Raw genomic sequence first — 14,173 nt, 5'->3', positions numbered from 1 at the left:
TCCTTAAAAAATAAGTTATTTTCGAAAACTTGCATATTATCGCACTTCTCCTATCTCCTAACTATTTTTAGTACTAGTTAATATTTAAGATATTTTTACATTAACAAAATTTACAAATACAGGGACAATTAGCAAATCTCTACCAGTTTTAGCTAACTATTTTAATTTTTAGATATCAAATTAAAGACAGTATAGAGCTGCTGGTGGATATAAAAGAAGAAATGATAATCGAGGAATACCAACTAAACGAAATGGTTAAAAGTGAAATGAACACCGATGACGAAACCATTCACCAAAATACCGTTCTAAACTCGCCGCCAGCTTCATTCAAGTGCAATTTCTGTAGCAGAACATTTGCACGTCTAAAAAATCTTAAATCTCATTTAGTCGTCCATTCGAAGGAGCGCCCTTTTGAATGTGATTTTTGCCATTTAAAATTCACAAAACCAAAGTCCTTAGCGGTTCATCGGAAAAAGCATAGGAAAGAAGAAAATTACGATTGCAAGATTTGTCATAAACGCTTTGCTAGTGCAAAATATTTGTTACGTCACAGAATTACTCACTCAGATGAGCGTCCTTTTCAATGCGATTACTGCAACTTAACGTTTAAATATAAACACATCTTAAGTGAGCATCGAAATAAGCATGTAAAGGAAAAGGAGTACGATTGTAAAGTTTGTGGTAAAATTTTTTACACAACATACAATCTGAATGATCATTTGTTAACTCATTCATCCAAACGCCCTTTCAAATGCGACATTTGCAATTCCACGTTCAAAGCAAAGTCGTATTTCAATCGTCATCGAAAACAGCATACGAAAGAAAAACAATACGAATGTGAAATTTGTCATAAGTTTTTTTTCTACCAAAGTGGTTTAGTTTCACATATGATCAGTCATTCTGAGGAACGCCCTTTTCAATGTCAGGTGTGCCCTGTAAAATATAGACAAAAAAGTACTTTGACGAAACATCTGAAAATACATCACGCAAATTAGTGCAAATTTAATTAGGAAAAACAAATTTCGTAAACACATTTTTGTAAAAAATCCAAAACATTGTATAATGTCGATGTTTTCACGGTGCTATTTGCACAGTTATTAATTTAGAATTCACTTGTACCAATTTTGAAAATAATTTTAACTTTATTAATGTAGATAATATTTAATTGATTTAGTGGCGTTTAATTTGAAATTTAATATTGAAAGTACCCGGAGAGTAATGCAAAATGTAAATTTGCGTTTAGGGATAGTTACTAGTAAGTAACATCATTGTATTATAATCATTATATTTGTTAACATTATTGTATGTACTTATAAAGATTAGGTAAATAAAGACATAGTGCGTTTTTTTAGCCCACAACATAGGATTTTAAGTGTTAAATTGTTCAACTCATATTGAGTGGTTTTCTATTAACAGCATAGCTATAAACTTGGGGAACGTAAAATTGACGCTTCTAACTTTACCCTTATTTAACCACATTTGGCCAAAGATTTGAAATATCCCCCTAAAAAATAAGTTATATTCGAAAACTTGCATATTATCGCACTTCTATCTCCTAACTATTTTTATTACTAGCTAATAGCTAAGATATTTTTACATTAAGAAAATTTACAAATCCAGAAACAATTAACAAATCACTACCAGTTTTAGCTGACTATTTTTATTTTTAGATCTCAAATTAAAAACAGTATAGAGCTGCTGGCGGATATAAAAGAAGAAATCGTAATCGAGGAATACCAACTAAACGAAATGGTTAAAAGTGAAATGGACACCGATGACGAAACCATTCACCAAAATACGGTTCTAAACTCACCGAGCGCTTCGTTAAAGTGCAATTTCTGTAGCAGAACATTTGCACGTATACAAAGTCTGAAATCTCATGCGGTTCTCCATTCGGACGAACGCCCTTTTGAATGTGAATTTTGCAATTTAAAATTCAAAAAACAAAAGACCTTGTCGGATCATCGAAAAACGCATAGGAAAGATGGAAATTACGATTGCAAGATTTGTCATAAACGTTTTTCATGTGCAAGATATTTGTTACGTCACAAAATTACTCACTCAGATGAGCGTCCTTTTCAATGCGATGTCTGCAACTTAAAGTTTAAACATAAACACAGCTTAATTGAGCATCGAAATAAGCATGCAAAGGAAAAGGAGTACGATTGTAACGTTTGTGGTAAAATTTTTTACACAGCATACAATCTGAATTACCATTTGTTAACTCATTCATCCAAACGCCCTTTCAAATGCGATATTTGCAATTCCACGTTCAAAGCAAAGGCGTATCTAAGCCGTCATCGAAACAGGCATACGAAAGAAAAACAATGCGAGTGTAACATTTGTCATAAGGTTTTTTTCTATCCAAGTGTTTTAGTTTCACATATGACCAGTCATTCTGACGAACGCCCTTTTCAATGTGAGCAGTGTCCTCTAAAATATAGACAAAAAAGGGATTTAACAATACATCAACAAAGACATCACGCAAATTAGTGTAAATTTAATAAGGAAAAATAAATTTTGTCTACACACAACATTTTTGTAAAAAATATAAAAGTATTGTATATTGTCGATGTTTTCACGGTGCTATTTGCGCCGTTATTAATTTCGAATTCACTTGTATCAATTTTGAAAATAATTTTTCCAAGCGGCTCATCTGAAAAAGCATATGAAAGAAGTTTGGTACTTTTTCTATGCTGTTTGCGTAGTTATTACTTGTACTGAATAAGAAAATAAATTTAACTTTATTAAAATCCTTTATTCTATTTAAATCACTTAGTGGCGTTTTGTGTGAAAATTAATATTGAAGATTCGCATCAAACCCTCGCTTTGAAGAATATTTACAAATACAGAAACAATTACTAAACCACTACCAATTTTAGCTGACTATTTTTATTTTTAGGTTGCAACTTAACAATAGTTCAGAGCTGCCCGTTGATGTCATAAAAGAAGAAATCACAATCGAGGAACACCACCTAAGTGAAGTGGTTAAATGTGAAATGGATGCCGATGACCAAAGCATTCACCAAAATACCCTTCTTAACTCACCCTCAACTTCATTGAAGTGCAATTTCTGTGGCAGAACATTTGCACGTATACAATATCTGAAATATCATTTGGTCATCCATTCGGACGAACGCCCCTTTGAATGTGATATTTGCAATTTAAAATTCAAAAGACAAAAGACCTTAGCGGCTCATAGGAAAATTCATACAAAAGAAAAACAGTACGAATGCGAGATTTGTCATAAACGCTTTTTAAATGCAAGATATTTGGCATCTCACACAGCTACTCACTCAGATGAGCGTCCTTTTCAATGCGATATTTGCAACTTAAAGTTTAAAACTAAATCCCGCTTAAATGCGCATCGAAATATACATACAATGGAAAAACGGTACAATTGTGAAGTTTGTGGAAAATCTTTTTTGACTTCAAACAGTCGGAGATCTCATTTGGTAACGCATTCAGGCAAACGATCTTTCAAATGCGATATTTGCAATTTGAAGTTCAAAACAAAGTCTCATCTAATTTCTCATCGAAACTCGCATGCGAAAGAAACGAAATACGAATGCAACATTCGCCATAAGATTTTCTCATGTTCAGGTAGCGTATTTTCTCATATGAAGTCACCCTGACGAACGCACTTTTGAATGTAAGGTGTGTAATTTAAAATTTAAACTAAAAGGGATTTGACCGAAACATTAAAATAGACATAAGAAGGGGAGTTAGTGGAAGTTTAAATAGGAGAGAGCCGATTTTATATGTAATGTTTCTTATTCTCACGAATGCCCTTTTGAATGTAAGATGTGTAATTTAGAATTTATACAAAAACATTAATTAACGAGACCTCAACAGAAACATAAGAATGCTAATTAATAGACATTTAAATAAGAAAGGACATTTTGTCTACAGGGTGATTTACGTAGACCGTGCATTAGAAGGTTTACAACTTGCAGCTGCTTTATACCATAACATACTTCAAATTTTGCTTGCGGTTATACCGAGTATATAGTATAACTAGCTGACCCGGCAAACGTTGTATTGCCATATAAATTATTCCTAGGGTTTTTTTTCATCTCGAGTGAGCGGTTTGCCCACTTGAGATTTTTTTTTTATTTTTTTTTAAATTTATTGAATTACTATTAAAAGATAGGGGTTTATGGCAGCACCCATATCACTTAGGGGTATAAAAAATAGATAAGAACCTATTCTCAGACGTACTGAATATACATACAAAATTTCATCAAAATTGGTCAATCCGTTTCGGAGGAGTATGGTAACTAAAACTGTGACACGAGAATTATATATATATAGATAAAAACCATGTAAATTACATTGAGTCCTCCAGCTATACGAGTGTACGAAAAGTGGAACCTAACGTTTTAATTGCAAACTCCTAATTCCTTTAGCATGGTTCGATTAGCCTGCCGATTGCAAGTGGGCAACCCTAGTTTATTGGTGTTCCTTTTGTAGACGTTATGCCTTTTTTTTCATTAATTTTACACGTACAAATAAGATTTTACATAACGTTTTACAAACAAAATTTGAAGTATTCTAAGCACGACGGCGGACGAATTGGCAGATTTGTGTCGGATATTTTCAAGACAGCTACAAAGCGTCCATTAAGGCGAGCTTTGGCTCCCACAACTGGGATAGAATACATATAAGCTAACAACATATTTGCGTTGCGAATAATTTCGTATTTACTTGTTCTGTATTAAAATAATTATACTAACTAAAGAATATATATGTGAAAAAAATTTGGCATAAGATTGTTTTGTATTTAGCTGGTTTATTTTCTGATATGAGCACTCAGACAAACGCCCTTTTCAATGTAATCTGTGTAGTTTATACTTTAAGCATAAAAGGCATTTACCGAACTATCAAAATTGACATAAGAATGCGAATTAGTAGAAGACTATTGCTATACAGTAAAATAAGGGCACTGAGACCTTATTTGGCTGAAAGGAAGAAGATCTGACATAAGTTTTATTAAGAAAAAAAAGAAAAAAGGAATTATATCCAGCAAATAAAAAGTTCTGATGGTTTTGCTACCAAGAGACTCAATAATTTCCTTTTTAGCACTCAAGTTAATCATATTTATGAAACACCCGACAAAGTAAAGCAAGAAGTTACAATCGATGATAGCGACCTGACTGAACTACTTAAATTAGAAGAGAACCCAAGTGATGATGAAACATTCCATATGAAAACATTAAACGACTTCCAAAATGTGTATCCAATAGCAAACAACTATTCGTGCAATATATGCAGCAAATGGTTTAAACGTGTTGGAAATTTAAAGTCGCATTTGATCTCTCACTCAGATGAACGTCCTTTTGAATGCGAATTTTGCAATTTAAAGTATAAACGCAAACAGCAATTAAATATTCATCGAAATAAGCATACGAGGGAAATGAATGGAAGCTTTATCGAGCGCTCTTTTTCATGCGATATTTGCAAATGCAAGTTTAAAAGGAAATACGACTTAAATGTACATCGCAATAAGCATACCAGGGATAAGCAATACGACTGCAAGTTATGCGACAAGAGTTTCTTATATTCATGTAACTTACTGGCTCACTTGCGTAGTCACTCAGACGAGCGACCGTTCAAATGTGAAACTTGCGATTTGCAATTTAAACAAAAGCGGCATTTGAAATGCCATCAAAAAAGGCATAGAATCGAACAATAGTACATATGTTCATATAATTTAGATAACTCCAATATGTCACCACTTGATAAACTAACAATATGGGAAAATATGTTTTTGTGCTATAATTTATATCAAAATTAGCCAATTAGCTCAGCAGAAAGAAAGTTTAACTGAAATACACTGGGCCGCAAACGTAAAACGTTTTTCGTCAAAATTAATAATAAAAAGTTTCTCATATGGTGCAAGCTTAAGTAAACACACTGCATGTTTTCTTCTGTACCTTGATATTTTAAAATTTTTATTTTTACTTAACAATTAATCATAAATATGTAACTCACCTGACAATTCCTGGTATCAATTTTGTCGCCTGAAGAAATTATAGGCTGGTAATTTGCCTTCCACCGCGCAAACCACTTCAAAACTATTTAATCCAAAATTAATTTTCAACCCTCGTATTTAAGACCAACATGTCAAATGAATCTCGAATTTGATTTAATTCTGTAATAAAACTATTATTATTAATTGTTATTTATTATTCATATAATAATTAATTGTGGAAACTGAATAAAAACATCCAAACGCACTGTTCTGCTGTTGTATTTTAGCATCCTTTATCGAAATGGTAAAGTAATATGAAAATATTCGCATTTTTACTGTGTTGCGCATGCAGGATTTGCAAGGAAAAGTGTAAAGTATTTATGACCTGTAGAAATAGAAATATTTTGATTGCTTCAAATACTTTTAAATATATTTAGTTACAATGCGGTTAAAATTTTAAGCGTTAATAGTAAATAAAGAATCAACAAGCCAAATCGTTATCAACTGAGAAAGTCCCTTTTTCACAAGAGATATTTTCAGTCGATAAATATCAATGGAAATTCTGGAGAATTTTCCATATATGCGTGTATTGATATTAATTTTTTGTAGATCCCAAAGTGATTTAAACGTGGAACATAGAATAAAAGAAGAAATCGATATTGAGGAAGAAGATTTGATTCAGAAAGTAAAATCTGAGAAGGAACTGAGTGATGAAACTTTCGAGTCCGGCCGAAATTTCAAAAGCAGCCAACCCGGAGGAATACAAGAGGAACCCTATAAGTGTGAAATTTGTTTCAAAACATTTCCCTCTGTGCCAAGTCTAAATAAGCATTTGGGTACACATTCTGAAGCGTTTGCATTTGAATGTGAAGTTTGCAAATTAAAATTTTCCCAAATTGAGCGTCTACAAAAACACCAAAACACGCATGCTAAAGAAAAGCTTTACTGCTGTCGAATTTGTAATAAAACATTTTCATTTTCATTCCATTTAACATCTCATTTGAAGTCTCATTCTGACGATCGTCCGTTTGAGTGTCATACCTGCGGTGTAACTTACAAGCATAAACACAAACTAAAGGCCCATCTAAATAAGCATTCAAAAGCAAAACAATTAATGTGCCAGCTTTGTAACAAAACATTTTTCCATTTGGATAATTTACGTCAGCATCGGCTGTTTCATTCGGACGATCGCCCTTATGACTGTACCATTTGCGGTTCAAAGTTCAAACTTAATAGTCATCTAAAACAGCACATAAAAACACATACGAAAGAAGTAAAGTATGAATGTGAAAAGTGTGGAAAACTCTTTCCAAGTTTGAGTAATTTACGCGAGCATCTGCAAGTGCATTCAGACGGTGGCCATTTGCTGATTCATTCCGAAAACGGCACTTTTGAATGTGAAATTTGCGGTTCAAAATTTAGGCGCAGAAATAATCTAAAGAGGCATTTGACTGTCCATACAAAGGCAGATAACTATTACTGTAAAACATGTAGGAAAACCTTCTTAAATCCTGAAGATTTACGCGAACATTTGTACTGTCATTCAGAGGAGCGCCGTTACGAATGTGAAATTTGCAGCTCAAAATTCAGTCGAAATGGTACCCTAAAGAGGCATGTAAATACACATATGAAGGGAGAACACTATTACTGTAAAACCTGTAAAGAAACATTTCCACTTCGTGAAGAATTGCGCGACCATTTAATTACTCATTAGAATGTTTGCTATTGAAAATGTGAACGAAATTAGCAGTTTCATCGGGAATTCAGTTGGACGGTACAATGTATGATATGTAGTATTGTATACTTGACAACAGTAGCGATTCCAAAGAGGGGCTGAGGCCCATTTCAAACTCAAAAATTGTAATTCACTTTAATAATAAATTTAGAAACTAATTTTTTTTTAGTTTCAAATTTCATTTCAAAAACACGTTAATTCCATCCAGAAGAACTTGGAAGTTACGATACGTCCATGCTGATTCTGGATCCTTTATCTTAAAACATAATACATTCATCTATAGGCATCTTTTTATCCTCTAAGTATGTCCACAATTCGTTCCACCACTTTATCGGTTGGAAAAATTTGCCCCAAAACCACTGAACTTTTTGCGTTTTGAATAGAACGAAAATAAGATTTTCTTGCAGAAATATCTACTAATTGACGATCGGAAGTGAGCAATTTTCCGAATCAAAACCACTAAACACCTTAAAACGCCAGGTAGTTCATTAAAGTCGTCTGCGACAAAATTTAAAAATATATCTCAACATTATAGAAATTCCCATGAAGCACGGCTTCAAAGCCCGGAAAACATTTCTAAATGTGATTTGGCCGGCCGTAAAAGCCTTCATAGTCTGATAGATTTTTTTTTTGTCTTTGAATGAATATCGTTTCTCAAGTCAGGAAATCCCATAACAGTTTATGTATATCGATTTGAGATAAATATAATATATATATTTTTTTTAATAGTTCAGATCAAAAACTGACATAAATGGAAATTGAAGACGATTTCGATGAGGATGTTTAAATAGAACCGCATTCAAATGAATTTTCCCATACGAATACCCATCAAAAACAGTGTTTTCTGCACAAGACAACTATTACAGCTGTAAATTTTGCTCTTAAACATTTCCAACTAGACCAAGTTTAAATAATCACTTGGCTGCGCATGCTGAAAACTTCTCATTGGAATGAGAAATTTACAATTTCAAGTTCACTCGAACTGACTTCTAAACATCCATCGATAGAAGTATTCAAAGGAAAAACTACTTTCCTGTGAGATTTGCGATAAAACTTTTTTATTTTCGCAGAATCTAAATGACTATTTGAAAATTCATAAGGATTCACGTCCTTTCCAATGCGATATTTTAAAATCGAAATTTAGAAGAAAATATGATTTGATACGTCACAGTCGAGGTCATATGAATGATAATCAGTACACCTGTGAAATTTGCAATAAAACTTTCTCATATTGTTATAATTTAACTGCTCACTTGAAAGTGCATTCAAACGCAAACAACATTGTGTTCAGCGAAACAAACATACCAGAGAAAAACAATACCATTGTAAGATTTGCGGCAAAAGCTTTTCATTCTCAAGCAATTTAACTAGACATTTGAAAATTAATTCGGATGAATAGCCGATTAAGTGCAATATTTGTCATTAAACGTTTAAGTCTAATTATTTGGTCATTAGTTATTAGAGATTGATGCGAAAGATTGTCGTTCAGTGGTTTTTTATATTGAATCAGATACTATTTAATTTAATTTTCATTGTTGATAAATTAAACGTTCTTCTGTAGTATTGCTTTTTGCAAAAGTAGAAATTATTTTTCTCGTTAAAACACCAATTCACTTCCGATAGAGATCAATGTTGCTCCAAACAAATCGACTTTTATGAATGCTCCTCCTCCAATCCTTAAGGCGAATCATTGCGTCATTCAATGCGACTTTGCGCTATTTTCGCTTGAAATTAAGTTGGGATTAAAACATATTTCGGCTAATTGGATTTGTTTTCAGATGCTGGTCAGTGATTAAAGCAGAGTTTTACCTTCAGGAGGAAAGCCTTAAAGCGGAAGAAATTACGATCGAGGAACACGACGTATCAGAGTTTGCACATCAAACAGAAACAACAGATCTAATAGACCTTCGAAGTATATATAACCAGAGCATTAAAGAGGAAAGAAACGAAGAAATTGTAATGGACGAATATGACCAGCCTGGACTGGTAAATCGTAAACAATCTAAGCCTATGCAGCTAAAGTGTGGCATTTGTCTAGAAGCATTTGCAAGCAAACGAAAATTAAATGCGCATTTGAGCAACCACTCAAATCGCTCTTGCCAACCCAAAAAAAGCAGTGAACTAAATACTCACATTGGTCCGAAGAAACGAACCAACATAAAACATTATTCCTGTAAGGTTTGTCGTAAAACTTTTCGCTCTTTATGGCTTTTAAAGTCGCATTTAATAAGTCATACTGATGAACGGCCGTTTGAATGCGATACCTGCCATGTAAAATTCAAGCGAAAAGTCAGCTTGAATGTTCATAGAAACAGGCATACCAAAGAAAAACAATTCAATTGTTCGATTTGCCAAAAATCCTTTTCATGTTCGAGCAACTTAGTTCATCATTTGAAAACTCATTCTGATCAGCGACCTTTTCAATGCGATTTTTGCGGATTAAAATTCAAACGGAAGGCACACCTAAATCTGCATCGCAACAAGCACACAAAGGAAAAACAGTATGTATGTCAGGTGTGTCAAAAAACGTTCTTGTTTCCAAATAATCTAAAAATTCATTTAAAAACTCATTCTACAGAACAAACTTTTCAATGTGATATTTGTCATTTAACGTTCAAATATTCAAGTCGTTTAGCACTCCATCAAAGCAGACACATACAAAAAGTCTGAGTTTAATTAACTATTTATATTAACAGAGCTTTCCAAAATCGTTTTCAGTTAAGTACTCATTCCAGTGGATTGTATATAGCAATTTTAAAATTGGAAAATTCTTTGAGTTTTTGAGTTGATTAATTTTTTAGTCAACTGAACGCAATAAGTAAATTTAATATTTTTATTCGTTATTAATGTATTAATATGTTTAAATATGAAAATGTGCTTCTTCGTTTCTTAATAAATCTTGTAATTTGCATACAAATGAAAAGGATATGAAGCAGAAAGGACGGTGATATTTTTAAATTCCAATTGGTTTGATAACAGAAAGTCTCTAAAACGAGTGAAGATTGGAATGTCTTTATGTGACTTCTAAATCAAAATATGACACCAAGCCGGTCTAAAGTGAACTCTGAAATTATAACAGACTAAAAATAATTTGCAATTAAAAAGAAAGTAGAAAGATTGAGAACATTATTTGAGAGATTTGTTTTACTGTTGGCGGTTTACACGACGGTTTCCTTTATCAATATTAAAGATCAAATCAAATGGAGTTTTTAAGACCTTTTTTCCCTAGTGAATGTCCCTCAAATAGAACGAACCAAAACCGCCACTTGAAGGTTATATTTATGTTAAGATTAAGATTTTGTCTATGTATAAAAGTGCAAGAAAATTATCCACTGCACTTCTTATATATTTAGAACGTCGTCTTTGTTGTCATGTTTTAAATTCTTTATTGAAAATAAAACCACGAAATTTCTTACGTGATATGCCTAAATAATTATTTGGCCATATAACATATATGTAAATGTATGTAAATGAACCGTAATGTGTCACATTTTCAGCTGCTTATGTACTGTTATTTTCAGAGCTTTGATCAGCGTAAAAGTAGAATCATCGCATGAAGTAAGGGAAGAAATTAAAATCGAAGAACAGAACTGGTCAGAAATGGTTAAAGAGGAAACACGTTCCGGAAGCAATCAACATATACTGATGCAAGAGTCAAAGGCCCTTAAAACCAAGAAGCATAACTGTGGCATTTGTTCGAAATCATTTTTAAGTAAATCGAACTTGAACAGTCATTTGACTACGCATTCAGAAGATCGTCCTTTTCAATGCGATTTTTGTGGTCTAAAATTCAAGCGAATGGACAGATTAAAAATCCATCGAAACAAGCATACGAAAGAAAAGCAGTACAACTGTAAATACTGCAATAGGGCATTTTTGTTTTATTCAAACTTACATGACCATTTGAAAATACACTCGGAAAATCGCCCGCATTCATGTGAAATGTGCAATTTGACATTCAAAAGGAAAGGTTGTCTAAGACAGCATCTAAAGGCCCATTCGACTGAAAAAAAATACCAGTGTATGATTTGTAAAAAAACATTTCTATTCAATTCAAATTTAAATGAACATTTGAAAGCACATTCAGGCAGTCGCAGTTTTCAATGTGATATTTGCGATTTATCATTTAAACGAAAAGTTACGTTAAATGTTCACCGAAATACGCATACAAAGGAAAAAGAATACTGCTGTAAGATTTGTAATAAAATATTTGTTTATCCACAAAGTTTAAATCAACATTTGAAAATGCACTCGGGAAATGGCGATTTTGAATGTGACATTTGCCATCTAGTATTCAGAAGAAAGTGTAACTTAAACACTCACCGAAATAGGCATACGAAAGAAAAACAATACAGTTGTAATATTTGCAGTAAGATCTTCTTCTCACCACCAACGCTAAAACAGCATTTGGAAACGCATTCAGAAGAACGTCGGTTTGAATGCGAATTTTGCAATTCAAAGTTCAAAACAAAAGGTAGTTTAAAAACACATCTAAATTTACACACCAAGGAAAAGGAGTATAAATGTAATGTATGTAGTAAAACTTTCTTTAATTCGAAAAGCTTGCCAGCGCATTTGGTCACACACTCAGACGAACGACCCTTTGAATGCAATATTTGTAGTAAAACATTCAAACTGAAAGATAAATTACGAAAACACTGTCGTGCTGTGCATTGTACAGAGGATGTTTAAATTCGCCCAACTAATAAGTAATGGAATTTCACATTTAGTTTTGTAGCAGTTTTGTGTATCACAGACTTGTAAGTTATGCGCCGTTTTACTTAATTACCTAGTTATTTATCAACCTGTTTAGAATGTAACTTTATGCACAGTGTTAGATCTATAAAATGTAGTTCTCCTTGTATAGTTGTAGTTAATTATTATACAGTGTGGCCCGTAAACACGATCAAACGAGTTCTACGACATTCTTTGGCTCAAAACGACCATCTGATCTAACTTTTCTTAATAAAAAATGCCTGTCTCCTCTGCTGGTCAAGCAGACACCCATAAAATTTGCAATGCAAATGTTCGGAACCAGCAACATTAAAACAACATCTGGAGAAAGAAAGGAAAACTTCAGAATCCATCTGAAAGCGCATACAGAAAAAGAGTACAAGTAAGAAATTTGAGAAAATATATACTTTAATTGCATAAATTTGTCTGCAAATTTGACACCATATTCAAACCAACTACCGTTTTAATGTTACATTTGCCATAAAAAGGTCAAGCGAAGAAAGCATTACGGAAACTCGGACGAGTTCACTTTGCAGCATCCACTTAATTAGCCAGAGGCCACTTAAAAATCCAGAAAAACTCCCTATTTTTGTGCTTTATGATCTGGAAGAAGTTTGGAAGTGGTCGAAAATTGGAAAAATAATAATCGGTTTACATGCATCCATAGCGCTCAGAATTGTCCGTTATGGCTCTTCCTTGATCCTTTCCAAAAAAATTCCACCATAAAGAAAAATTTCGTAATTTCACCAAAAGATCGTAATTTACCTTTTCGAATGCTTAAGTATTCCAATAGGCTCCCAATCAAACGTGGGACCTTTTCAAAATAATGCTTAATAACAAAGTTGAAATTCGATTTTCCACTGTTAATTTCTTCTTGAAATTTTCGAAAAAAACTATTTCAATATTTTTCTCGTACTCTCTAAGTGGGCCCCTATATACCCTTAAAACGAATGACGCCAATGTTGAATCACCCTGTATGAAGACTCATTCAGATATCCGTCCCTTTCAATGCGATAGTTGCCACTCAAAATTTTAAACAAATCTCGTATTAAAGCTCAACCAAAATAGGCATAAGGGCCTAGGAGGGCAGTAAGAGTGCAAGATTTGGAATAAAAATATTTCTATATTCTTCAAATTTTCACACTCATTTCCAGACTCATTTGGGCCAACGCTCTTATGAGTGCGAGTTTTGCTGTACAAAATACCACCAAAAACAACAGTTAAAGTCAAATTCACATACGAAGGAAAAACAGTACAGATGAAAGGTTTGTAGCAAATAATTTTTACATGAAATTTAAATAAATTTAAATCTTCCTTAATTCAGAATCTTATATAGGAAGTTCTTAACGCATTGATACAAACGACATTATGAATGCCAAATTTATGAATTTCAGATCGGATACCGACAATCTTAGCTCAGTATATCATACATTAATTAAATGAAATAAACATAGAATATTAACTAACACCCGGTATATTGAAGAATTTTGCAAACCAAAAATAATATCCTCAGAATGCAAAGAAAAAGAAAATAGCTGAAAGTAAAAGAAATCAATATAAACAGTATTTTATTCGTTTGTTGTCCGATAATGGACAAAATTAATACTCCAAATGCATGCCAAGGCTTAAAGCAGAAACAACGCTACACATGTAAGTAAAAATAATTAAGTATCTGAACGAAGAATTCTAGTCTCTTCCCAAATTTGATTGTCCTGACTAATCACCTGTTA

At 32.9% G+C, this 14,173-nt stretch overlaps 2 protein-coding genes across 2 annotated transcripts in view; both read left to right on the top strand.

The window, feature by feature from the left end:
• LOC109538046 (zinc finger protein 569) overlaps window positions 1-4,981 on the top strand; it is a 15,144-nt gene extending 10,163 nt beyond the window's left edge. The window contains exons 7-10 of the mRNA XM_048669121.1: window positions 173-331; window positions 1,671-1,829; window positions 2,903-3,093; window positions 4,788-4,981. Coding sequence (XP_048525078.1) covers window positions 173-331; window positions 1,671-1,829; window positions 2,903-3,093; window positions 4,788-4,981 — 703 coding nt within the window. The remainder of the gene's footprint in view (window positions 1-172; window positions 332-1,670; window positions 1,830-2,902; window positions 3,094-4,787) is intronic.
• A 5,152-nt stretch (window positions 4,982-10,133) lies between these two features.
• Window positions 10,134-12,864, top strand: LOC125505360 (zinc finger protein OZF-like). Its single transcript, XM_048669048.1, has 2 exons — window positions 10,134-10,223; window positions 11,231-12,864. Exons 1-2 carry the CDS (start codon window positions 10,213-10,215, stop codon window positions 12,399-12,401), a joined length of 1,182 nt encoding a protein of 393 aa, XP_048525005.1. The 5' UTR covers window positions 10,134-10,212; the 3' UTR covers window positions 12,402-12,864.
• The last annotated feature ends 1,309 nt before the right edge of the window (window positions 12,865-14,173 follow it).

Source organism: Dendroctonus ponderosae, unplaced genomic scaffold (assembly GCF_020466585.1).
Source record: "Dendroctonus ponderosae isolate FM_Combo_2020 unplaced genomic scaffold, Dpon_F_20191213v2 Dpon_F_20191213_8, whole genome shotgun sequence".
NCBI lineage: Eukaryota > Metazoa > Arthropoda > Insecta > Coleoptera > Curculionidae > Dendroctonus > Dendroctonus ponderosae.
This window is presented reverse-complemented; position numbering and strand designations above follow the sequence as displayed.